Genomic DNA, 27978 nt, shown 5'->3' on the forward strand with positions numbered 1-27978 from the left:
ATTGCTTATTCTTTAGCCTCCCTTCCTTTTTTCAATTCTTAACTTACAAGTATTTTCAAGGTTCTGTCTCATTCTTTATATAATTTTCTTGAGATCTCACCCACTTTCATGTTTTCAGCCGTCACCTCGCTGTAGACAATGTCACTATTTAGTTCCAACTCTGACATCATTGAGACTCAAGACCTATATCCCCCTGGCCCATGGGATATCTTCACCTGGATTAACTGTTGGTACCTCAAGTTCTGTATGTCTCTAACTTATCTCTATCCCTCACCTTTTCCCATAGATCTGCTTTCCCTTTGTGATTCCACTAGGTAATCCAAGCTTGAAACCTGAGCCATCTTTGGCTTTTTCTGCCCTCTATTCTCCACACTTAATGAGTTGCCGAGTCAAATGTCTCTCACTTTCATTTCCTTTGCCACTATCGTAGTTCAAACAAGCCAAATGACTACCTGACTGTTGTTTTAGTCTCATTCCTAGTCCTTATGCTTATAACAGGTATGCTGCCTGGTTTATTCTCTAGAGTTCAGCTCTGATTATGTCATTTTTCTGGGAAAATGCCATCAGGCTTTCTTAACCAATACAGTAAACATTACCACTATTCACCTTGCTGTTCTAGCCCCCAACTTGAAAGTCATCTTTCATTCTTCTTTCCCCTCACAATCTACATCTAATCTACTAGCAAGCTCTATTGTTTCTGTTTCTAAAATGTGTAACTAATTCATTTACTTATTTTCATCTTCACTATTACCATAAATTTGTTTTCCACAGAGCCGCCAAGCTTATTTTTTGAAAATCCGATTATGTCAAATACTGACTGAAACACTTCCATGGCTTCCCCATCATCTATAAAGATCCAACTCTACAGGTTCCTCACAGCCCTACTGGAGCTGACCCTCCCTGCTATCTCCCCAACCTCATCTTGGGTCCTTTTTCTCACCTACCATGTTTCAATACATTGGGTTTATTTTTACTGATTTCCTTGAAATGGCAGCATTTGAAAATTCCAACTCGGGACCTTTTTGTACATGGCGTTTCTCCTATCTGAAATAGTTTCCCCACCATCCTTAAGTGGCTGACTCCATCTTTCCTTTCAGTGAGGCTTTTCCTGACCACTCTACTATGGCGGTTCCTCCTCATTTTTCTATATCACTTCCCTCTCTTTTTTTTTTCCTTCGCAGCACTGTAATTTGTGTTGCTGATTTGTTTAGTGTTTGTCTGTCCCACCTGAGTGTATACTTCATGAAGGTAAAGACTTATCTAGTTTATTATATATTTAGTGCTCAATAAATGTTAGTTCTAAAATGACATGAATAATTAACAAATAAAATTTATTTCTTGTCTGTGTCACTGCTGAAAATTGGCAAGCCGAACACGTAACATATATGCATATAATAATGTAAAATTAAAAATGTGACTTGGCTTTTTATAGTTGTGTGTGATACGAAAATATTTATGCAGCATTTCCCCCCTTCATCTTGAAGTAAATAGAAATATTTTTATGTTTATTGTGGCATTCTGAGAACTTCCTGGGAGTTAGGAGACCTGTATTATAATTCTGGGTCTCCTACCAGCTAGCATTGTGACTTTGTAGAGTCACAGTCTCTAATTTCCTCATCTGTAAACTCAGAAGGTTAGACTACATGATAACCAGGAGCCCATCCTGCTATAAAATTCCATGAAAAGTATATATTTTAAACACAGTATTTAAATATAATTTTTCTTTTCTTTCTACGTAACAATCAAGTTCTTATTCTACCTGGGAAAGGTGATGTTATCCCACTACTTAAAAAAATGTTTTTTTATTTCCATAGGTTATTGGGGAACAGGTGGTGTTTGGTTACATGAGTAAGTTCTTTAGTGGTGATTTGTGAGATTTTGGTGTACCCATCACCCAAGCAGTATAGAGTACCCCCAATTTGTAATCTTTTATCCCTCACCCCCTTCCCACCCTTTACCCGGGTCCCCAAAGTTCATTGTGTCATTCTCATGCCTTTGCATCCTCATACCTTAGCTACCACTTATGAGTGAGAACATACAATGTTTGGTTTTCTGTTCCTGAGTTACTTCACTTAGAATAATAGTCTCCATGCTCATCCAAATCACTGTGAATGCTATTAATTCATTCCTTTTTATGGCTGAATAGTATTCCATCATATATATCACAGTTTCTTTATCCACTCATTGATTGATGGGTATTTGGGTTGGTTCCACATTTTTGCAGTTGCAAATTGTGCTGCTATGAACATGCATGTGCAAGTATCTTTTTTGTATGATGACTTCTTTTCTTCTGGGTAGATACCCAGTAGTGGGATTGCTGGATCAAATGGTAGTTCTACTTTTAGTTCTTTAAGGAATCTCCACACTGTTTTCCGTAGTGGTTGTACTAGTTTATATTCCCACCAGCAGTGTAGAAGTGTTCTCAGTTCGCTGCATCCACACCAACATCTAATAATTTATTATGTTTTGATTATGGCTATTCTTGCAGGAGTAAGATGATAGCACATTGTGGTTTTGATTTGCATTTCCCTGATCATTAGTGATGCTGAATATTTTTTCATATGTTTGTTGGCCATTTGTATATCTTCTTTTGAGAATTGTCTATTCATATCCTTAGCCCACTTTTTGATGGGCTTGTTTTCCTTGCTAATTTGTTTGAGTTCATTGTAGATTCTGGATGTTAATCTTTTGTCAGCTGTATAGATTGTAAAAATTTTTTCCCACTCCGTGTATTGTCTGTTTACTCTGCTGACTGTTCCTTTTGCTGTGCAAAAGCTCTTTAGGTTAATTAAGTCCCACCTACTTATCTTTGTTTTTATTGCGTTTGCTTTTGGGTTCTTGGTCATGAAATCCTTGCCTAAGCCAATGTCTAGAAGGGGTTTTCCAATGTTATTTTCTAGAATTTTAATAGTTTCAGGTCTTAGATTTAAGTCCTTGATCCATCTCGAGTTGATTTTTATATAAAGTGAGAGATGAGGATCCAGTTTTATTCTCCTATGTGTGCCTAGCCAATTATCCCAGCACAATTTGTTGAATAGGGTGTCCTTTCCTCACTTTATGTTTTTGTTTGCTTTGTCGAAGATCAGTTGGCTGTAAGTATTTGGCTTTATTTCTGGGCTCTCTGTTCTGTTCCATTGGTCTATGTGCCTATTTCTATACCACTACCTTGCTATTTTGGTAACTATGGCCTTATAAGTATAGTTTGAAATCAGGTAGTGTGATGCCTCCAGGTTTATTCTTTGTGCTTAGTCTTGCTTCGGCTATGCGAGCTCTTTTTTTGATTCCATATGAAGTTTAGGATTGTTTTTTCTAATTCTGCGAAGAATGATAGTGGTACTTTGACGGGAATTGCATTGAATTTGTAGATTGCTTCTGGCAGTATGGTCATTTTCACAACATTGATTCTCATCCCATTGGCATGGAATGTGTTTCCATTATTTGTGTCATCTATGATTTCTTTCAGCAGTGTTTTGTAGTTTTCCTTGTAGAGGTCTTTCATCTCCTTGGCTAGGTATATTTCTAAGTTTTTGTTTGTTGGTTTGTTTTTCAGCTATTGTAAAAGGGGTTGAGTTCTTGATTTGATTCTCAGCTTGGTCGCTTTTGGTGTAAAGAAGAGCTACTGATTGTGTATATTAATTTTTATCCAGAAACTTTGCTGAATTCTTTTATCAGTTCCAGGAACTTTCTGGAAGAGTCTTTAGGATTTTCCATGTAAACAATCATATCATTAGTGAACAGTGACAGTTTGACTTCTTTACCTATTTGGATGACCTTTATTTCTTTCTGTTGTCTGATTGCTCTGCCTGGGACTTCTAGTACTGTGCTGAAGAGAGAGAGTGTGCTGTGAGTGGACAGAGTGGGCATCCTTGTCTTGTCCCAGTTCTCAGAGGGAATGCTTTCAACTTTTCCCCATTCAGCATTATGTTGGCTGTGGGTTTGTCATAGATGGCTTTTATTAGGTTGAGGTATGTCCCTTGTATCGATTTTGCTGAGAGTTTTAAACAGAAAGGGGTCCTAGATTTTGTTGAATGCTTTTTCTGCATCTATTGAGATGATCATGTGATTTTTGGTTTTAATTGTGTTTATGTAGTGTATCACATTTATTGACTTGCATATGTTAAACCATCCCTGCATCTCTGGTATGAAACCCACTTAATCATGGTGGATTATCTTTTTGATATGTTGTTGAATTCGGTTAGCTAGTATTTTGTTAAGGATTTTAGCATCTATGTTCATCAGGGATATCAGTCTACAGTTTTATTTTTTGGTTATGTCCTTTCCTGGTTTTGGTATTAGGGTGATACTACCTCTATAGAATGATTTAGGGAGAATTCCCTCTTTCTTTATCTTGTAGAATAGTGCCAATAGGATTGGTACCAGTTTTTCTTCAAATGTCTGGTAGAATTCTTCTGTGAATCTGTCTGGTCCTGGACTTTTTTTTGCTGGTAATTTTTAAATTATTTCAATCTCGCTGCTTGTTATTGGTCTGTTAAGGGTATCTAATTCTACCTGAATTAAGCTAGCAGGGTTTTCTCTTTCAGGAATTTATCTGTCTACTATAGGTTTTCTAGTTTATGTGCGTAAAGGTGTTCATAGTAGCCTTTTGTATTTCTGTGGTGTCAGTTGTAATATCTTCCATTTTGTTTCTAATTGAGCTTATTTGGATTTTCTCTCTTCTTTTCTTGGTTAATTTTGCTAATGGTCCATGAATTTTATTTATCTTTTCAAAGAACCAGCTTTTTGTTTCATTTATCTTTTGTATTTTGTTTGTTTGTTTGTTTCAATTTCATTTGTTTCTGCTTTGGTCTTGGTTATTTTCTTTCTTCTGCTAGGTTTTGGTTTCCTTTGTTCTTGTTTTTGTAGTTCCTTGAGGGAGATGTGACCTTAGATTGTCTCTTAGTGCTCTTTCAGACTTTTTGATGTATGCGTTAAGGGTTTGAACTTTTCTCTTAGCACTGCTTTTGCTGTATCCCAGAGGTTTTGATAGATTGTATCATTATTATCATTCAGTTCGAATAATTGTTTAATTTCCATCTTGATTTTTTTTTTACCCAAAACTCATTTAGGAGCAGGTTATTTAATTTCCATGTATTTGGATGGTTTTGAAGGTTCCTTCTGGAATTGACTTCCAATTTTATTCCACTGTGGTCTGAGAGACTGCTTGATATAATTTCAATTTTCTTAAATTTATTGAGGCTAATTTTGTGGCCTATCATATGGTGTATCTTGGAGAAAGTTCCATGCACTGTTGAATAGAATGTATATTCTGCGGTTGTTGGGTAGAATGTTCTGTAAATATATTAAGTCCATTTGTTCCAGGGTATAGTTTAAATCCATTGTTTCTTTGTTGACTTTCTGTCTTGATGGCCTGTCTAGTGCTGTCAGTGCAGTCTTGAAGTCCTCCCCTCCTCATTATTGTGTTGCTGTCTATCTCATTTCTTAGGTCTATTTGTAATTGTTTTTTCAGTTGGGTGGTCCAGTGTTATGTGCATATATATTTAGGATTATGATGTTTTCCTGTTGGACAGGTCTTTTATTATTTAATGTCCCTCTTTGTCTTTTTTAATTGCTGTTGCTTTAAAGTTTGTTTTGTCTGATATAAGAATAGCTATTCCTGCTCGCTTTTGGTGTCCATTTGCATGGAGTTTCTTTATCCACCCCTGTACCTTAAGTTTGTATGAGTCCTTATATATTAGGTGAGTCTCTTGAAGGCAGCAGATGGTTGGTGAATTCTTATCCATTCTGCGGTTCTGTATCTTTTAAGTGGAGCATTTAGACTATTTACATTCAACATTAGTATTGAGATGTGAGATATCATTCCATTCATCGTAGTATTTGTTGCCTGTATACCTGGATTTTTTGGTTTTTGTTTTTAATTGTATTTTTGTTTTATAGGTCCTGTGAGATTTATGCTTTACAGAGGTTCTGTTTTGATGTGTTTTGATTTGTTTCAAGATTTAGAGCTCTTTTTAGCAGTTCTTGTAGTGGTAGCTTGGTAGTGGCAAATTCTCTCAGAATTTGTTTTTCTGAAAAAGACTGTATCTTTCCTTCATTTATGAAGCTTAGTTTCACTGAATACAAAATTCTTGGCGATAATTCTTTTCTTTTTAGAGGCTGAAGATAGGGCCCCAATCCCTTCTAGCTTGTAGGGTTTTTGCTGAGAAACTGCTGTTAATCTGATAGGTTTTCCTTTATAGGTTACCTGGTGCATTTGCTTCACAGCTCTTAAGATTCTTTCCTTCATCTTAACTTTAAATAAGCTGAGGAAAGTGTGCCTAGGTGATGATCATTTTGTAGTGAATTTCCCAGGTATTCTTTGAGCTTCTTGTTTTTGGTTGTCTACGTCTCTAGCAAGGCTGGGGACATTTTCCTTGATTATTCCCCCAAATATGTTTTCCAAACTTTTAGATTTTTCTTCTTCAGGAATGCTGATTATTTTTAGGTTTGGTTATTTAACGTAATCCCAAACTTTTTAGAGGCTTTGTTCATGTTTTCTTATTCTGTTTTCTTTGTTTTTTTTGGATTGGGTTAATTAGAAAACCTTGTCTTTGAGCTCTGAAGTTCTTCCTTCTGCTTGTTTGATTCTATTACTGAGACTTTCCAGAGCAATTTGCATTTCTATAAGCACATCCATTGTTTTTGCCTGAAGTTTTGATTGTTTTTTATTTATGCCATTTCATTGAAAATTTTTCCCTTTACTTCTTGTATCATCTTTTTGATTTCCTTAAATTGGGCTTTGCCTTTCTCTGGTGCCTCCCTGATTAGCTTAATAACTAACCTTCTAAATTATTAGGTAAATTAGGGATTTCTTCTTGGTTTCAATCTATTGTTGATGAGCTAGTGTGATTTTTGGGAAGCATTAAAGAACCTTATTTTGTCATATTACCAGAGTTGGTTTTCTGGTTTCTTCTCATTTGGGTAGACTCTGTCAGAGGGAAGGTCTAGGGCTCAAGGCTGTTGTTCAGCTTCTTTTGTTCCATGGGATGTTCCCTTGATGTAGCACTCTCTCCCTTTTCCTATGGGGATGTGGCTTTCTGGGAGCTGAGCTGTAGTGATTATTATCTCTCTTCTGGATCTAGCCATCCAGCAAGTCTACCAGGCTCCAGGTTGGTACTGGGGGTTGTCTGCAGAGTCCTGTGCTGTGAGCCATCTGTGAATCTCTCAGCCATGGATACCAGCACCTGCTCCAGTGGAGGTGGCAGGGGGGTGAAGCGGACTCTGTGAGGGTCCTTAGCCTTGGTTGTTTAACGTACTATTTTTGTTTTGGTTGATCTCCTGCCAGGAGGTGGTGTTTTCAAGATAGCATTAGCTGTGGTAGTATGCGGGGAAACAGGCAGTGGGTGGGCCCCTAGAACTCCCAAGAGTGTATGCTCTTTGTCTTCAGTTACCAGGGTGGGTAGGGAAGGACCATTAAGTTGGGGCAGGGCAAGATGTGTTTGAGTTCAGACTCTCCTTGGGCAGGTCTTGCTGCGGCTGCTGTGGGGGCTAGGGGTGAGGGTCTGAGGTCAGTGGAGTTGTGTTCCTAGGAAGATTATGGCTGCCTCTACTGTGTACTTAAGGTTGTCAGGGAAGGGGGCGAAAGCCAGCAGTCACAGACCTCACCCAGCCCCCATGCAATCCAAAGGTCCAGTCTCACTCCCACTGTCCCGCCCCTCTCCAACAGCACCAAGTCTGTTTCCAGGCAGTGGGTGAGCAGGGCTGAGAACTTGCCCCAGGCTACCTGCCTCCCGGCTTTGAAAGCAAGTGGGGCTTTCCTTCTTCCCCAACCTGTGGAATCTACACACTGGATTCACACCCTCTCCCGAGTTCTGGCCAGGAGACTTCTTGATTGGTTCAAATTGTTACAGAGTTCAGCTGGAGGTTCCCTTCTTCCTGTGGCCTTTTCCCAGTGCCTCTGGCTGCCCTCCCCAAGTACCCCTATGAAGCAAGGCAGAAATGGCTTGGTAGGGGACCCCAGCAAGACCACAAGACTTTTCCCGCTGCTTCCTCTACCCCTGTATTTCACTCGGCTCTCTGAATTGACCCAGCTCCAGGTAAGGTCAGAATCTTCTCCTGTAATCTAGACCTTCAGGTTCCTCAGTGGGGGTGTGTGTTTGGGGTCAGTTGATCTCCCTTTCCCACTTCCATGCTTTGGGCACTCACAGTATTTGGGGTGTCTCCTGGGTTCTGCAGGAGCAATCTGCTTCTTTCAGAGGGTCTGTGGATTCTCTCCGCTTTCCTAATTTACTCCTGCAGTCATCCTGGAGCAAAAGTTCACAATGTGAGCCTTCACACGCTGCTCTGCCTGTCTGAGTGGGAGCTGCAATCTAGTCCTTCCTTCCATCTGCCATGATTCCAGGGAAACTTTCCAAAGAGCTTTTCTTCATTAACTCTTCTCCCCAAGTCATTCTTTGTGGGAGGAGCACAGAACTCTTAATTCTGTTCTTAATAAATAGATAAGTGCCTTTTAAAAATTAACAATCAATTAAGTAATTCTTTTCGGTTAGCATATTCTTTACCTGAGACCTTACACACACACACACACACACACACACACATACATATATATATATCAAGGAGATATAGATATATCTATATATCTCCTTGCCTCCCATTCTGAGGCCAACTTCCTGTGGCCATAGGCATTTTCATGCCCACCAGTCTTAGAAAACAGATGGTTTGACAACATGGCTGTGGCCACAGACTCGATCTTTGGTTATCTTCTCTGTGATTCTCTTCTCACTCCTTTGGTGAGTTGCCCAGGTTCATGGCTTGAAATGTCCTCTTTATGATGATAAGTTGTCCTCTAAACATATGTATACATAAATGCCTATTTGACATCTCCTCTTGAATGTCTAATAAATATCTCAAATTAAGCATATCTAAAACTGAACTCCCAATTTTGTCTTCTTACCCCCAAAATCTGTTCTGCAGCCATCTTCTTCATATCAATTTGATAGTAATTCTATTCTTTCAGTTGCTTGGCCAAAAATGTTTGTATTATCCTTGAATGTTCTGTAATATTTACTTCTTCCCCTAAACCCAGTCCTGCAGTATAAATTACCCCCTGCAGTATACAATTTGTGCTGTCATTTAAATTCGGTAAGTCTAAAATCAAACTCACCATCTGCCATACCCAAATTATCTTCTCCTTATGTTTACATTTCTATGGGATCACCACTATATCGCCAGCACTGGGTTTTCCTTAATACCTCATCTGCTTCCATCTTCCCACTTTCTTACTATCAATCCAGTCAGACTTCTGCTTTTCCATTGCTGCTAATTAATTACTGCAGACCTGGACTATTCAAGGGGCTTTCAATCTGATTGCCATGCCTAGTACTTCCTCCTCCATCATAGCCTGCATACTGCTGCTGGGTTTCCTTCCTCTGCTTCTGTTATTGCCACTGCTTACAACCCCCCCTTGTATCCTCTGCTGATCTAAAATCTTCCCACTCTTCAAGTCTAATACGTCTCCTGTTTCCTCCTAGTTAAGCTTTCTCTGACTACTTTAGCTCACACGGATTCCTTCTTGGAACCACTATAGCATCTGTTATCTGAGAAGTAGCAAGATATGTGGAGAGAATATTGGGTTGTGAGTTAATAGTCTGAATTTTAGTTCCAGCTCTGACCCTAACGCCTTACATGGCCTCAGGCAAGCCACCTTACTACCCTGGGTCTCAGTTTCCTCCTTATATAAAATAAGTGGGGTTCGACTAGCTGATCGGTTCAGCTTAAACATTTTATGTATTTATAAATATATGGCTCAGATACAGGCCATTTTATATATGAATTACTATGATCATGTCCCCACTTTCAGTTCTTTGCAGTTGATCTAAAATATTACTCCAACATTATCTGTCCTTTGTTTTTACCATGTTATTTTTCTCCTTCAAACATTCCACTGCACTTATCCATTTTATCTTTTTATTATGAGTTTTAAGGCCTTCATTGTATTCATATTTCTTCTATGCAATTGCCAGTTCTCTTTTGGCTTTTATCTTGTTTTTCCACAGTAGTTATTCTACTTTTTTTTTTTTTAGTAACAGTGCCCATGTATAGAATTATTTCATCTTTCCATTTATCAAGCCATATTTGTGTTTCATTTAGGATCTTCTTGATTTGTTCCTCTTATTCTAGTAGAGGCTTGGGTAAACTATCTTGCCTGCTTAGAATCCCATTCTAATACTTTCTCTCCTTGAAAAGGCACATTAAAAACAGAGACAAAATAACAGAAATTTAAAAATCCCAAAGCATGTCAATATATGCTTTTTATAATATTGTTTTGTGTTTTTATTTTTTATTTTTTTGAGATGGAGTCTCACTCTGTCACCCACACTGGAGTGCGGTGGCGCTAACTCAGCTCACTGCAACCTCCACCTCCTGGGTTCAAGTGATTCTCCTACCATAGCCTCCTGAGTAGCTGGAATTACAGGCACCCACAACCATGCCTGGCTAATTTTTGTATTTTTAGTGCAGACGGGGTTTCATCATGTTGATCAGGCTGGTTTCGAACTCTTTAACTCAGGTGATCTGCCTGCCTCAGCCTCCCAGAGTGCTGAGATTACAGGCGTAAGCCACTGCGCCTGGCATGTTTTATGTTTTTTAAATGTATAATCTATATATTGATACCATTTTGACTTCACATTGATGATGATGCTCCCCAGAGGACCAATGGTTTACTTGATGTAATATATGTGTTCCTGAGCACAATGAGGGTATTTACACACACCTTTTAGAGATTCTGTAGTGGATTGATGATCAGGGTATATACAAACCCTGCAAAGATTCTATAGTGGATTGATGATATGAAAGTCATTCATATAAAGTCTATAATAATGAGTGTAATTCATATATATTTACAAAGGACTACACTTCTAAAGAAGTGCAATTAACCCTCATTTTCAGTTTGAAACCAAAAATCACAATCTTGTCCAAGATTTTTTACTCTTCCCAGAAGTTCTGGGAGGGACTTTTGACATGGAGGTGAAGCTAGTAAAGTCCTTTGAGATGTATTCTCACCAAGGAACGTATGCAATAAATAGTTTATACACATTGTGAGTATTTAAAGCAGATGTCAGCAAACTTTTTCTGTAAAGGGGCAGATAGCATATATTTTGGCCATTGCAGTAGTTTTAGTCTGCATAGTCTGCCACAACAAAATACCACAGATTGAGTGGCTTAAATAATAGAATTTATTTTCTCACAGTTCTGGAGGTTGGAGGTCCAAGATCAAGGTGCCAGCTGGTTTGAATTCTGGTGAGGGCTGTCTTCCTGGCTTGCATACAGCGGTCTTCTTGCTATGTCTTCATGTGGCCTTACCTTGGTGTGTACATGTGGGAGTTAGGGGAGGGAAGTAACTCTCTTTCTTTTCTCCTTCTCTTCTAAGGCCACCAGTTCTATGGGATTAAAGGTGGCATACCCCTATCCTTAAGATCTCGTTTAACCTTAATTACCTCCTAAGGATCCTGTCTCCAAATATAGTCACATTGAGGGTTAGGGGTTCAACATGTGAATTTTGGGGATGAGGGAGACACAATTTAGTCTGTGTATCTCTGTCACAACTGTTCAACTCTTCCCTTGTAATGGGAGAGCAGCTGTTAACAAAAAGGCATAAATTATTTACATAGTTATTTGTGTATTGAAAATTTAAATTTGTATAATTTCCATGTGTTATGAAATTTTTAAAAAATGTTTTAAACCATTTAAATATGTAAAACCCATTCTTAGCTTGCAGGTCATAAAAAAACAGGTGGCAGGTTAGATTTGTCCCACGGACTATAGTTTGCAGTGTCTGGTTTTAGAGTATCAAGATTTACAGGATAGGAGTGATGAGTGTTAAAATCTCCTTGTGTGGTTCTGTTTTGAGGAGGGTACTTGATATTTTTCAGATGACTATGACAAGCTAATAGTACACCGTTTCTCCTTTCCTTGCATGTTACAGGTACTGAAATTCGATGCCTATTTCCAAGAAGATGTTCCTATGTCAACTGAGGAACAGTATAGGATCCGTCAAGTGAACATTTACTATTATCTAGAAGATGACAGCATGTCTGTCATAGAGCCTGTTGTAGAAAATTCTGGAATCCCTCAAGGCAAGTTAATAAAACGGCAGCGGCTAGCCAAGAATGACCGGGGTGACCATTACCATTGGAAAGACCTAAATCGAGGAATAAACATCACAATTTATGGCAAAACTTTCCGCGTTGTTGACTGTGACCAATTCACACAGGTATAGCATATATTTTTGACAGTTGTGGGGTCTGAGGCATCATTCTAATTTATAGAAGGATACATTTCATTTATTAGGGTAAGGGGAGGACATTGGTAATCTGTTCTGCATGAATTATTATGGTTGGCTAGGTATTTGCATGTGTGTATGTGCTAGTATGTGCCAACACTAGTAGTAACATAATTTTTTCAGAATGATATTGATACTTATTCACTCAAAATCAAACTCTCATCATAGATGAATCGTTTGGTAAGAAACCAGGTTAAAATGGCAGTTCAAATAGAGAGTAGGGGAATAGCACCCCTGCTGGGATGGAAGTATGGAAGAAGGATTAAACGTTTTATCTTAAGTGTGAGCTTACGAAAATAGCACTACTTCTATTAGCAGATATGAGCCTAAAACTTTTTGTGTAGCTCATATATTTTTGGTAAATGATACTTGCTATATTCCAGGAAAGCTTACCATCTAAAGAATTTCTGAAATAAAGCCATTTTTAAATGAAAAAAACTCTTCTATATGTAAAAAGTCCTCTACTTTCTTTATTTCATAAGTTTGGATTTTTTAATACAAAGGAAACCCTTCTTAAAGTTACATGCATAGAGACTATAGATGGCCTTTCTTTACTACAAAGTGTAGGAATTAGGAAGTCAATTCCAGTTTGTCTTAGTTAAAAAAATATTTCTAGCAGCAAAGATATAGTTTCTGAAGTATTTTATGTCCTTATTCCAGGATACCTAGTGCCATATTTGACTAATTTTTACATGCAGTGAGCTTCTATGAATCCATTATTGTTCTCATTTAGTTTATTTAACAAATATTTATTTGCATGCCTGCTTTGTTCCAGGCAGTGTTCTAGGTGCCAAATGTAAGGACTTGCCTCTATAGAGGTTCCAATCTTGTTGGAGGAGATAAACAATAGCAAATAAATAGATTGATTATATGTTAGATGATGATAAGAGCAATGGAGAAAAGTAAAGCTGAGTAAAGGGAATGGAAGTTGAGGGGCTCTTTATAAAGGCGGATCAGAGAATGCCTCAGTGATAAGATGACACATGAATAGAGGCCTGAAGGAAGTAAAGAAAGGAGCCATGGCATCAGTGCCATTCCAAAACATTAGAGAAAAATAGCTTCAAAAGTAGAGGTGCTAGACCATCTTTGAGATATTCTCCCATTCCAACATATTTTTATCTCTTTGTTTTTTAGGTGTCTGAGGTCTTATATATCATAGGCAGTTTCACAATTGTACCAACAGTGAGAAATTATAAAATGTTATCTAAACATAAAGGTATTAACAATTATTTTTACTGTTGTGTTTTCATAACAATTATTTTTACAGTTGTGTTTTTATGGGCAATTTGAACATTTGCAAATTAATCACTGAACAGTTGATCTATTCTATTTATAGTCAGTTCTCATTATTCACAGTAATTATGACTATAAAGTCACCACAAACACTGAATTAGTGAATACTGAACCACTGGTCTTAGAGGAAATATAGGGTTGGGTTCCCACCAATCTCTGGCCACATTTTTGTCAACTGATCAACACGTAAGTTTGATTTATATGTGTTTCTGTTTAAAGACACCTTATTTAATATATACAGTTGATTCATTAACATTAAACTCACACCCAACAGCACTATAACTCATGTCTGAACAAAGCTTATCTAAGACATGCATTTTCTCTATGAGGTGTGTTACAGCCTTCTTGTGCTTAGGAACACTAAATAGCACTTCAGTGCTAGGCATTGGGACCCTTTAAACGCAAAATCACCAACAAAAAACAAAAATGCAAAAAGTATGGCACCTTCATGTATATATATGTGTATGTGTATATGTATATGTATATGTATATGTATATGTATGCATATGTGGATCACATTTTCTTTTTCCAGTTTACCACTGATGGGCATTCAGGTTGATTCCATGTCTTCGCTATTGTGAATAGTGCTGCAATGAACATACTTGTGGATATGTCTTATGGCAAATGATTTATGTTCCTTTGGGTATATACTCAATGATGAGATTCCTAGGTCAAATGGTAGTTCTGTTTTCAGGTCTTTTAGGAATCACCACACTGCTTTCTACAATGATTGAACTAATTTATACTCTCATCAACAGTGTATAAACATTTCTTTTTCTCCACGACCTTGACAGCACCTGTTATTTTTTGACTTTTTAATAATGACCATTCTGACTGGTGTGAGATGGTATTTCATTGTGGTTTTGATTTGCATTTCTCTAATGATCAGTGATGTTGAGCTTTTTTTTTATATGTTTATTGGCCATGTGTATGTCTTCTTTTGAGAAGTGTCTGTTTATGTCCTTTGCCCACTTTTTAATGGGGTTCTTTGCTTTTTTTCTTGTAAATTAAAGTTTCTTATAGATGGTGCATATTGGACCTTTGTCAGATGCATAGTTTGCAAATATTTATTTCCCATTCTTTAGATTGTTCTTTTACTCTGTTGATGCTTTCTGTTGCTCTGCAGAAACTCTTACGTTTAATTAGATGCCATTTGTCAATTTTTGCTTTTATTGTGGTTGCTTTTAGTTACGAAATCTTTGCCCATTCCTATATTTAGAATGGTGTTGCCTTAGTTGTCTTCCAGGATGTTTATAGTCTTAGGTTTTACATTTAAGTCTTTAATCTATCTTGAGTTGATTTTTGTATCTGGTGTAAGAAAGGAATCCGGTTTCAATCTTCTGCATATGGCTAGCAGGTTATCCCAGCACCTTTCCCCATTGCTTGTTTTTGTCAACTTTGTTGAAGATCAGATAATTATAGGTGTGCAGCCTTATTTCTGAGCTCCCTGTTCTGTGCTATTGGTCTGTGTGTCTGTTTTTGTACCAGTACCATACTGTTTTGGTTACTGTAGCCCTGTAGTGTAGTTTGAAGGCAGGTAACGTGATGCCTCCAGATTTGTTCTTTTGCTTAGAATTGCTTTGACTATTCAGGCTGTTTTTGGATACCACTGCATTTTGAAGTATTTTTTTCCAGTTCTGTGAAGAGTGTCATTGGCAATTTGAAAGGAATAGCATTGAATCTGTACATTGCTTTGGGCAGTATGGTGACTTTAAAGATATTGATTCTTCGTATCCATGAGCATGTAATGTGTTTTCATTTGCTCATGTCATCTGATTTCCTTAAGCAGTGTTTTGTAATTCTCATTGCAGAGATCTTTCACCTCCATGGTTAGCTGTATTCCTAGGTATTTTATTCTTTTTGTGACAGTTGTAAATGGGATTGTGTTCCTGATTTTGCTCTCAGCTTGGCTGTTGTTGGTGTATAGGAATGCTAGTGATTTTTGTATGTTGATTTTGTATCCTAAAATTTTGCTGAAATTGTTTATTACCTTAAGGAGTTTTTGGGACGAGGCTATGGAGTTTTCTAGATATAGAATCATGTTGTCTCCAAACAGGGATAGTTTGACTTTCTCTCTTCCTACTTGGATGTCCTTCATTTCTTTCTCTTGCCTGATTGTTCTGGCCAAGACTTCCAATACTGTGTTGGATAGAAGTTGTGAGAGAGGGCATCCTTTTCTTGCGTCAGTTTCCAAGAGGAATGCTTCCAGCTTTTCCCTGTTCAATATAATGTTGGCTGTGGGTTTTTCATAGATGGCTCTTTTTATTTTGAGGTGTGTTCCTTTAATACCTATGTATGTATGTATGTATGTATTTATTATACTTTAAGTTCTAGGGTACATGTGCACAACGTGCAGGTTTGTCACATATGTATACATGTGCCATGTTGGTGTGCTGCACCCGTTAACTTGTCATTTACATTAGGAATATCTCCTAATGCTCTCCCTCCCCTCTCCCCTTACCCCACAACAGGCACTGGTGTGTGATGTTCCCAACCCTGTGTTCAAGTGTTCTCATTGTTCAATTCCCACCTGTGAGTGAGAACATGCAGTGTTTGGTTTTCTGTCCTTGCAATAGTTTGAGAATGATGGTTTCCAGCTTCATCCATGTCCCTTCAAAGGACATGAACTCATCCTTTTTTATGGCTGCATAGTATTCCATGGTGTATATGTGCCACATTTTCTTAATCCAGTCTGTCACTGATGGACATTTGGGTTGATTCCAAGTCTTTGCTATTGTGAATAGTGCCACAAGAAGCATACGTGTGCATGTGACTTTATAGCAGCATGATTTATAATCTTTTGGGTATATGCCCAGTAATGGGATGGGTAGGTAAAATGGTACTTCTAGTTCTAGATCCTTGAGGAATCACCACACTGTCTTCCACAATGGTTGAATTAGTTTAGAGTCTCACCAACAGTGTAAAAGCGTTCCTCTTTCTCCACATCCTCTCCAGCACCTGTTGTTACCTGACTTTTTAATGATCACCATTCTAACGGGTGTGAGATGGTATCTCATTATGGTTTTGATTTGCATTTTGCATTTCTCTGATGACCAGTGATGATGAGCATTTTTTCTTTTTTTTTTTTATTATACTTTAAGTTCTAGGGTACATGTGCATAACGTGCAGGTTTGTTACATATGTATACTTGTGCCATGTTGGTGTGCTGCACCCATCAACTCATCAGCACCCATCAACTCGTCATTTACATCAGGTATAACTCCCAATGCCATCCCTCCCCCCTCCCCCCTACCCATAATAGGTCCCGGTGTGTGATGTTCCCCTTCCAGAGTCCAAGTGATCTCATTGTTCAATTCCCACCTATGAGTGAGAACACGCAGTGTTTGGTTTTCTGTTCTTGTGATAGTTTGCTGAGAATGATGGTTTCCAGCTGCCTCCATGTCCCTACAAAGGACACAAACTCATCCTTTTTTATGACTGCATAGTATTCCATGGTGTGTATGTGCCACATTTTCTTAATCCAGTCTGTCACTGATGGACATTTGGGTTGATTCCAAGTCTTTGCTATTGTGAATAGTGCCGCAATAAACACACGTGTGCATGTGCCTTTATAGCAGCATGATTTATAATCCTTTGGGTATATACCCACTAATGGGATGGCTGGGTCGTATGGTATTTCTAGTTCTAGATCTCTGAGGAATCGCCATACTGTTTTCCACAGTGGTTGAACCAGTTTACAATCCCACCAACAGTGTAAAAGTGTTCCTATTTCTCCACATCCTCTCCAGCACCTGTTGTTTCCTGACTTTTTAATGATTGCCATTCTAACTGGTGTGAGATGGTGTCTCATTGTGGTTTTGATTTGCATTTCTCTGATGGCCAGTGATGACGAGAATTTTTTCATGTGCCTGTTGGCTGTATGAATGTCTTCTTTTGAGAAATGTTTATTCATATCCTTTGCCCACTTTTTGATGGGGTTGTTTGTTTTTTTCTTGTAAATTTGTTTGAGTTCTTTGTAGGTTCTGGATATTAGCCCTTTGTCAGATGAGTAGATTGCAAAATTTTTCTCCCATTCTGTAGGTTGCCTGTTCACTCTGATGGTAGTTTCTTTTGCTGTGCAGAAGCTCTTTAGTTTCATTAGATCCCATTTGTCAATTTTGGCTTTTGTTGCCGTTGCTTTTGGTGTTTTAGACATGAAGTCCTTGCCCATGCCTATGTCCTGAATGGTATTGCCTAGGTTTTCTTCTAGGGTTTTTATGGTGTTAGGTCTAACATTTAAGTCTCTAATCCATCTTGAATTAATTTTCATATAAGGAGTAAGGAAAGGATCCAGTTTCAGCTTTCTACTTATGGCTAGCCACTTTTCCCAGCACCATTTATTAAATAGGGAATCCTTTCCCCATTTCTTGTTTTCCCTCAGGTTTGTCAAAGATCAGATGGCTGTAGATGTGTGGTATTATTTCTGAGGGCTCTGTTCTGTTCCATTGGTCTATATGTCTGTTTTGGTGCCAGTACCATGCTGTTTTGGTTACTGTAGCCTTGTAGTACAGTTTGAAGTCAGGTAGCGTGATGCCTCCAGCTTTGTTCTTTTGACTTAGGATTGTCTTGGCAATGCGGGGTCTTTTTTGGTTCCATATGAACTTTAAAGCAGTTTTTTCCAATTCTGTGAAGAAAGTCATTGGTAGCTTAATGGGGGTGGCATTGAATCTATAGATTACCTTGGGCAGTATGGCCATTTTCACGATATTGATTCTTCCTATCCATGAGCATGGTATGTTCTTCCATTTGTTTGTGTCCTCTTTTATTTCACTGAGCAGTGGTTTGTAGCTCTCCTTGAAGAGGTCCTTTACATCCCTTGTAAGTTGGATTCCTAGGTATTTTATTCTCTTTGAAGCAATTGTGAATGGAAGTTCATTCATGATTTGGCTCTCTGTTTGTTTGTTACTGGTGTATAAGAATGCTTGTGATTTTTGTACATTGATTTTGTATCCTGAGACTTTGCTGAAGTTGCTTATCAGCTTAAGGAGATTTTGGGCTGAGATGATGGGGTTTTCTAAATATACTATCATGTCATCTGCAAACAGGGACAATTTGACTTCTTCTTTTCCTAACTGAATACCCTTGTTTTCTTTCTCTTGCTTGATTGCCCTAGCCAGAACTTCCAACACTATGTGGAATAGGAGTGGTGAGAGAGGGCATCCCTGTCTTGTGCCAGTTTTCAAAGGGAATGCTTCCAGTTTTTGCCCATTCAGTATGATATTGGCTATGGGTTTGTCATAAATAGCTCTTATTATTTTGAGATACGTTCCATCAATACCGAATTTATTGAGAGTTTTTAGCATGAAGGACTGCTGAATTTTGTCAAAAGCCTTTTCTGCATCTATTGAGATAATCATGTGGTTTTTGTCTTTGGTTCTGTTTATATTCTGGATTACGTTTATTGATTTGCTGCGTATGTTGAACCAGCCTTGCATCCCAGGTATGAAGCCCACTTGATCATGGTGGATAAGCTTTTTGATGTGCTGCTGGATTTGGTTTGCCAGTATTTTATTGAGGATTTTTGCATCGATGTTCATCAGGGATATTGGTCTAAAATTCTCTTTTTTTGTTGTGTCTCTGCCAGGCTTTGGTAGCAGGATGATGTTGGCCTCATAAAATAAGTTAGGGAGGATTCCTTCTTTTTCTATTGATTGGAATAGTTTTCATGTGTCTGTTGGCTGCACAAATGTCTTCTTTTGAGAAGTGTCTGTTCATATCCTTTGCCCACTTTTTGATGTAGTTGTTTGATTTTTTTCCTTGTAAATTTGTTTAAGTTCTTTGTAGATTCTGGATATTTGCCCTTTGTCAGATGGGTAGATTGTAAAAATTTTCTCCCATTCTGTAAGTTACCTGTTCACTCTGATGGTAGTTTCTTTTGCTGTGCAGAAGCGCTTTAGTTTAAAATTAGATCCCATTTGTCAATTTTGGCTTTTATTGCCATTGCTTTTGGTGTTTTAGTCATGAAGTTCTTACCCATGTCTATGTCCTGAATGGTATTGCCTAGATTTTCTTCTAGGGTTTTAAAGATTTTAGGTCTAACATTTAAGTCTTTAATCCATCTTGAACTAATTTTTGTATAAGGTGTAAAGAAGGGATCCAGTTTCAGCTTTCTACATATGGCTAGCCAGTTTTCCCAGCACCATTTATTAAATAGGGAATCCTTTCCCCATTTCTTGTTTTGGTCAGGTTTGTCAAAGATCAGATGGTTGCAGATGTGTGGTGTTATTTCCGAGGGCTCTGTTCTGTTCCATTGGTCTATATGTCTGTTTTGGTACCAGTACCATGCTGTTTTGGTTACTGTAGCCTTGTAGTATAGTTTGAAGTCAGGTAGCATGATGCCTCCAGCTTTGTTCTTTTGGCTTAGGATTGTCTTGGCAATGCGGGCTTTTTTTTGGTTCCATATGAACTTTAAAGTAGTTTTTTCCAATTCTGTGAAGAAAGTCATTGGTAGCTTGATGGGGATAGCATTGAATCCACTTGGTGCAGAGCTGAGTTCAATTCCTGGATATCCTTGTTAACTTTCTGTCTCGTTGATCTGTCTAATGTTGACAGTGGGGTGTTAAAGTTTCCCATTATTATTGTGTGGGAGTCTAAGTTTCTTTGTAGGTGTCTAAAGACTTACTTTATGAATCTGGGTGCTCCTGTATTGGGTGCATATATATTTAGGATAGTTAGCTCTTTTTGTTGAATTGATCCCTTTACCATTATATAATGGCCTTCTTTGTCTCTTTTGATGTTTGTTGGTTTAAAGTCTGTTTTATCAGAGACTAGGATTGCAACCCCTGCTTTTTTTTTGTTTTCCATTTGCTTGGTAGATCTTCCTCCATTCCTTTATTTTGAGCCTGTGTGTGTCTCTGCGCATGAGATGAGTCTCCTGGATACAACACACTGATGGGTCTTGAGTCTTTATCCAATTTGCCAGTCTCTGTCTTTTAATTGGAGCATTTAGCCCATTTACATTTAAGGTTAATATTGTTATGTGTGAATTTGATCTTGTCATTATGATGTTAGCTGGTTATTTTAGTTGCTGGTTGATGCAGTTTCTTCCTAGCATTGAGGGTTTTTGCAATTTGGCATGTTTTTGCAGTAGCTGGTACTGGTTTTTCCTTTCCACGTTTAGTGCTTCCTTCAGGAGCTCTTGTAGGGCAGGCCTGGTGGTGACAAAATCTCTCAGTATTTGTTTGCATGTCAAGGATTTTATTTCTCCCTCACTTATGAAGCTTAGTTTGGCTGGATATGAAATTCTGGGTTGAAAATTATTTTCTTTAAGAATCTTGAATATTGGCCCCCACTCTTTTCTGGCTTGTAGAGTTTCTGCTGAGAGATCCGCTGTTGGTCTGATGGGCTTGCCTTTGTGGGTAACCCAACCTTTCTCTGTGGCTGCCCTTAACATTTTTTCCTTTATTTCAACTTTGGTGAATCTGACAATTATGTGTCTTGGAGTTGCTCTCTTCAAGGAGTATCTTTGTGGCATTCTTTGTGTTTCCTGAATTTGAATGTTGGCCTGCCTCACTAGGTTGGGGAAGTTCTCCTGGATAATATCCTGAGGAGTGTTTTCCAACTTGGTTCCATTCTCCCTGTCACTTTCAGGTACACCAATCAGACGTAGATTTGGTCTTTTCACCTAATTCCATATTTCTTGGAGGGTTTGTTTCTTTTTACTCTTTTTTTCTCTAAACTTCTCTTCTCGCTTCATTTCATTCATTTGATCTTCAGTCACTGATACCCTTTCTTCCACTTGCTCAAATCGGCTACTGAAGCTTGTGTATACATCACATAGTTCTCGTGCCATGGTTTTCAGCTCTATCAGGTCATTTAAGGACTTCTCTGCACTGTTTATTCTAGTTAGCCATTCATCTAATCTTTTTTCAAGGTTTTTAGCTTCTTTGCGATGGGTTCGAACATCCTTCTATAGCTCAGAGAAGTTTGTTATTACTGATGGTCTGAAGCCTTCTTCTCTCAACTTGTCAAAATCATTCTCTGTCCAGTTTTGTTCTGTTGCTGGCGAGGAGCTGCATTCCTTTGGAGGAAAAGAGGCGCTCTGATTTTTAGAATTTTCAGCTTTTCTGCTCTGGTTTCTCCCCATCTTTGTGGTTTTATCTACCTTTGGTCTTTGATGATGGTGACGTACAGATGGGGTTTTGGTGTAGATGTCCTTTCTGTTTGTTAGTTTTCCTTCTAACAGTCAGGACCCTCAGCTGCAGGTCTGTTGGAGTTTGCTGGAGGTCCACTCCAGACCCTGTTTGCCTGCGTATCAGCAGCGGAGGCTGCAGAACAGCAAATATTGCAGAATGGCAGATATTGCTGCCTGATCCTTCCCCTGGAAGCTTTGTCTCAGAGGGGCACCTGGCTGTATGAGGTGTCAGTTGGCCCCTACTGGGAGGTGTCTCCCAGTTAGGCTACTCAGGGGTCACGGACCCACTTGAGGAGGCAGTCTGTCCGTTCTCAGATCTCAAACTCCATGCTGGGAGAACCACTACTCTCTTCAAAGCTGTCAGACAGGGATGTTTTAAGTCTGCAGAAGTTTCTGCTGTCTTTTGTTCAGCTATGCCCTGCCCCCAGAGGTGGAGTCAGAGGCAGGCAGGCCTCCTTGAGCTGCAGTAGGTTCCACCCAGTTCGAGCTTCCTGGTTGCTTTGTTTACCTACTCAAGCCTCAGCAATGGCAGACGCCCCTCCCCCAGCCTCGCTGCCACCTTGCAGTTTGATCTCAGACTGCTTTGCTAACAGTGAGAGAGGCTCCGTGGACGTGGGACCCTCCGAGCCAGGCGCGGGATATAATTTCCTGGTGTACCGTTTGCTAAGGCCATTGGAAAAGCACAGTATTAGGGTGGGAGTGTCTGATTTTCCAGATACATCTGTCACAGCTTCCCTTTGCTGGGAAAGGGAATTCCCTGACCCCTTACACTTCCCAGGTGAGGCAATGCCTTGCCCTGCTCCATGGGCTGCACCGTCTGACAAGCCCCAGTGAGATGAACCCGGTACCTCAGTTGGAAATGCAGAAATCACCTGTCTTCTGCGTCATTCACACTGGGAGCTTCACACTGGAGCTGTTCCTATTCGGCCATCTTGGAACCTCTCCTACTTAGTTTATTGAGAGTTTTTCTCATTAAGGGATACTGAATTTTATCCAAAGTCTTTTCTATAGCAATTGAGATAATCATGTGGTTTTTGTCTCTAGTTTTGTTTATGTGATGAATCACATTTATTGATTTGTGTATGTTGAACCAACTTTGCATCCTGGGAATGAAGCCTACTTGATTGTGGTGGATTACCTTTTTGATGTGCTTCTGGATTCAGTTTGCAAATATTTTGTTAAGTATATTTGCATCGATTTTCATCAAATATATTGGCCTGAAGTTTTCTTTTTCTGTTGTGTTTCTGCCAGGTTTTGGTATCAGAATGATGCTGGCCTCATAGAATGAGTTAGAGAGGAATCCTTCCTCCTCAACTTTTTGGAATATTTTCTGTAAGAATAGTACCAGCTTTTGGCCAGGCGCAGTGGCTCATGCCTATGATCCCAGCACTTTGGGAGGCTGAGGTGGGTGGATCATGAGGTTAGGAGATTGAGACCATCCTGGCTAACATGGTGAAACCCCATCTCTACTAAAATTACAAAAAATTAGCCAGGCGTGGTGGCAGGCGCCTGTAGTCCCAGCTACTCAGGGGGCTGAGACAGGAGAATGGCATGAACCTGGGAGGCGGAACTTGCAGTGAGCTGAGATAGCGCAACCGCACTCCAGTCTGGGTGACAGAGCAAGACTCCATCTCAAAAAAAAAAAATAGTACCAGCTCTTCTTTGTTTATCTGGTAGAATTCAACTGTGAATCCATCAGGCTCTGGGTCTTTTTTGATTTATAGGCTATTGATTACTGATTAAATTTCGGGCTTGTTATTGGTCTGTTCAGGGAATCAGTTTCTTCCTAGTTCAGTCTTGGGAGGGTGTATGTGTCCAGGAATTTATCCATCTCTTCTAGGTTTTCTAGTGTGTGTGCATACAGGTGTCCCTTATATTCTCTGATGGTTGCTTATGTTTCTGTGAGGTCAGTGGTAACATCCCCTTTGTTACTTCTAATTGTGTTTATTTAGATCTTCTCTCTTCTACATTGGTCTAGCTACTGGCCTATCTTTTCAATAAAAACCAACTCTTGGATTCATTGATCTTTTGAATGGTTTTTTGTGTCTTGATTTCCTTCAGTTCAGCTCTCATTTTGGTTATTCCTTGTCTTCTGCTAGCTTTGAGGTTGATTTGCTCTTGCTTCTGTAGTTTTTTCAGTTGTGATATTAGGTTGTTAATTTGACATGTAACTTTTTGACATGGGCATGTAGTGCTATAAATTTCCGTCTTAATATTGCCTTAGCTGTGTCACAGAGATTCTGGTATGTTGTATCTTTGTTCTCATTACTTTCAAAGAAGTTCTTGATTTCTGCCTTAATTTCATTATTTACCCAAAAGTCATTCAGGAGCAGATTGTTTAATGTCCATGTAATTGCATGGTTTTGAGTGTTTTGTTTTGTTTTTTTTTTTTTTAGTTTTGACTTCTATTTTTATTATGCTGTCATCTGGGAGTGTGTTTGTTATGATTTTGATTCTTTTGCATTTCCTGAGAATTGTTTTCTGTTTGATTATATGGTCGATTTTAGAATATGTACCATGTGCTGATGAGAATAATGTATACTCTGTTGTTTTTGGGTGGAAAGTTCTGTAGAGGTTGGTCAGATTCATTTGTTCCGATGTTGAGTTAGGTCCTCAATATCTTTCTTAATTTTCTGCCTCAATGATGTGTTTGATACTGTCAGGAAAGTGTTAAAGTCTCCCACTGCTGTTGTGTTGGAGTTTAAGTCTCATTTTAGATCTCTAAGAACTTGTTTTTTGAATCTGGGTGTTCCTATGTTGGGTGCATATGTATTTAGCATAGTTAGGGTTTTTTTTGTTGTTGTTGAGTTGGATCCTTTAGCATTATACAATGCCCTTCTTTGTCTTTTTTGATCTTTGTTGGTTTAAAGTCTATTTTGTCTGAAATTAGGACCACAACCCCTGCTTTTTTCTATTTTCCATCTACTTGGTAGATTTTCCTCTATCCCTTTACTTTGAGCCTTTGGGTGTGAGATAGGTCTCTTGAAGACAGCATACCATTGGGTCTTCCTTCTTTTATCCAGCTTGTTATTCTGTGTTTTTTTTTCAGTTTTTTTGTTTTGTTTAGTTTTTTTTTTTTTCTTTCTTTTTTTTTTTTTTTGAGACAGAATCTCACTTTGTCACCCAGGCTGGCATGCAGTGGCGTGATCTCAGCTTACTGCAAACTCTGCCTCATGGGTTCAAGTGATTCTCCTGCTTCAGCCTCCCTAGTAGTTGGGATTACAGGTGTGTACCACCATGCCTGGCTAATTTTTGTATTTTTTAGCAGAGACGGGGTTTCACCATGTTGGCCAGGCTTGTCCTAAACTCCTGACCTCAAGTGATCCACCCACCTCTGCCTTCCAAAGTACCGGGATTACAGGCATAAGCCACCATACCTGTCCTCTGTGCCTTTTAAATGGGGCCTTTACCCCATTTATATTTAAGTTTAGTATTGATATGTGTGGATTTGATCCTGTCATTGTGTTGTTCGCTGGTTATTATGCTGGCGTGTTTATGTGGTTGCTTTATAGTGTCACTGGTCTGTGTACTTAAGTGTGTTTTGTATTGGCTGGTAATGGCCTTTTCTTTCCATATTTAGTGTTCCTTTTAAGATCTCTTGTAAGGCGGGTCTGGTGGTAATGAACTCTCTCAGCATTTGCTTATTTGAAAAGGATCTTATTTCTCCTTTGCTAAGAAACTTAGTTCGGTTAGATATGAAATTCTTGGTTGAAGATTTTTCTTCTTTAAGAATGTTGAATATAGGCCCCCAATCTCTTCTGGCTTGTAGGGTTTCAGCTGAGAAGTTTCCAGTGTTAGCCTGACGGGGTTCCCTTTGTACGTGACCTGCCCTTTCTCTGTAGCTACTTTTAACATTCTTTCTTTCATTTTGACCTTTGAAAATCTGATGATTCTGTGGCTTGGGGATGATCTCCTTGTGTATAATCTTGCAGGGATTCTTTGTATTTCCTTAATTTGATTGTTGGCTTCTCTGGTGAGGTTGAGGAGGTTTTTGCAGACGATATCCTGAAGTATGTTTTCCAAGTTGTTTGCTTTCTCACTTCCCTTTCGGGAATATCTGGTGAAATCTGAGCACTTGGTTTGTCTTTCCTATTTTGCTAAAATGTTTTCTGGTCTAATATAACCAGTGGGTATGCTTTTGTTTTTTTCTTTTTTGGTGAGGGGAAGGGACTTAATCATATACAGTATTTGTTTTAAGTGAATTAGAAAATTGGGAATATGATTTCAGCCTAACTTGGCCATTGTGCAGCTTGCCTTCAGACCTAATAGGAATTACATATTGTTTGAAACCATGGTTAGGTTCCACATATATGGAAGTAAGCAATCCTAAGACTTACTCTGTTACAGGCACCTAACTAAATTTGATTTAAATTCATATTTGAAAACAGTTATTTTGCCATTGTGCATCCCAACTAGCTTAGCAAATACCTAGCAATATAACAATATAAAATACTTCAGGTAACTCCCGATTATTATCTGCATTATGGAGTTGGCTCAGTTGGAAACTTAATACAGCTTACATGTGCTCAAGCAGCAAACTAATGTTTAACTTGAGCAATGGCATAGAAATCATGATTACACTTTTTCTTTCTTTTTTTGTTTTTTTTTTGAGGCAGGGTCTTGCTGTCTTGCAGACTGGAGTGCAATGTCATGATCATGGCTCACCTCCTGAGCTCAAGTGGTACACTCACTTCAGCCTCCTGAGTAGCCTGGACTGCAGGCAAATGCCATCAAACCAGTCTAACTTTTAAATTTTTTTGTAGAAACAGGGTCTCACTATGTTGCTCAGGCTGGTTGTGAACTCCTGCGTTTCAGGAGTCCTCCTACCTCAGCCTTCCAAAGTGCTGAGATTGTAGGCCTGAGCCACAGTGCCTGGCCCATACACTTATTTTTATATCATCAGTTTATAACTTACTCTAAAAAGCTCTAAGAAAGATGATCATTGTTAACTTTCAATTATTTAGGTATTTTTAGAAAGCCAAGGAATTGAATTAAATCCACCAGAGAAGATGGCTCTTGATCCTTACACCGAACTCCGAAAACAGCCTCTTCGTAAGTATGTCACCCCATCAGACTTTGATCAACTCAAGCAATTTCTCACCTTTGACAAACAGGTAAGTGACAGAGGAACTGCAGTAGGCTTACTTATTTCCAAATGTGACCTATACTTATTGGCAAAAGGTTTGGGTAGCTGTATTGGTAACTATTTTGAAACATTACAGCTATAATTGAACTGTTGGGACACAGTACTGTCTTTCTGCTTTCATCAAGGGTTACAGGTACAGGAATGCCTGCATTTCATATGGAGATCCAAAGAAGATTGTGGAGTTGTGGAGTCCTTTTGTGAATCCCACCAAACATTTAAATCTCAAAACAATTCCTGAGCTACGTCTGCTTCCCACCTTATGTTTCCAATTGACAATTTCTTTCCCTTAAAATGAGCTAATTTCATAGACTCCTTTGGGAAACCATAAATCGATTATTGGGAAATTTCAAAAATATGTGTATATGTAGGTTCTAATGTTAAAATGTTTAATTTCACAGAAACCCCACTACAGATGCTTCGTTGTTATATGTTATATTAATATTGGAGTCCAGAATGTTCTGAGCATTTTCCAACTCGGTTCCAACCTTCCTAATCCTCTCCCTTGTGAGCTGATGTGTATAAGCAGATTTAAATCCTTTCCTTTCTGTACTAAAGGGAGAGAGAAAAGGAAGAGATCACCCTCAGTGCTTCTTTGCTGTTCCTTTTCTTTAGACATTTAACCCCTTTTAGTTCAGAAAATGTAAACTAGCACTAGCATGGTCTTTTAAGGATTTTGTTCATATCAGTCATATATCTGTTATTATTTTGTATTTAAAGATTGTGTTTATTCCCATGACTTGAAGAAGCCTAGCCAAAAAAAAAAAAAAAAGATTGTGTTTATATTATTGCTAGAAGATATGTGTTGATGGGACCAAAAAAAGACTGGTTAATAAATAAAAATTTTTTCTATACTAATTATATATATACTATATTCATATATACCTTTATTAATATTTATAAACCACTATGTAAAGAACTTCATTGCTCTTTTAATTTAGCTTCTCTTTCACTGACTAATATTTTGGATCAAAGTGAGCTCTTCTTTTCTGGCACAAACTTATAATCCTATTATTTAATTATTTCCGGCTGCTGACATATGGTACATAATGTCAGATGTTTTAGTATCTTTGATGAATATTTCTTTTTTTTTTTTCAATTTACCCCATCTGAAATTACTTCATAGTC

The 27978-nt window shown here is 38.5% G+C and overlaps 1 protein-coding gene across 5 annotated transcripts in view; it reads left to right on the forward strand.

The window, feature by feature from the left end:
- Nucleotides 1-27978, forward strand: part of EFHC1 (EF-hand domain containing 1) — a 79494-nt gene that overhangs the window by 6224 nt on the left and 45292 nt on the right. For 4 of the 5 annotated variants that reach the window (XM_009205372.3, XM_009205374.3, XM_009205375.4 and 1 more), the window contains 2 exons: nt 11924-12211; nt 26672-26821. In XM_009205372.3, the coding sequence (XP_009203636.2) occupies nt 11924-12211; nt 26672-26821 (438 nt within the window). Of the gene's footprint in view, nt 1-11214; nt 11306-11923; nt 12212-26671; nt 26822-27978 lie in introns of those variants that run through there. The other variant, XM_009205377.4, reaches the window with a different exon arrangement.

Source organism: Papio anubis, chromosome 6 (assembly GCF_008728515.1).
Source record: "Papio anubis isolate 15944 chromosome 6, Panubis1.0, whole genome shotgun sequence".
Classification (NCBI taxonomy): domain Eukaryota; kingdom Metazoa; phylum Chordata; class Mammalia; order Primates; family Cercopithecidae; genus Papio; species Papio anubis.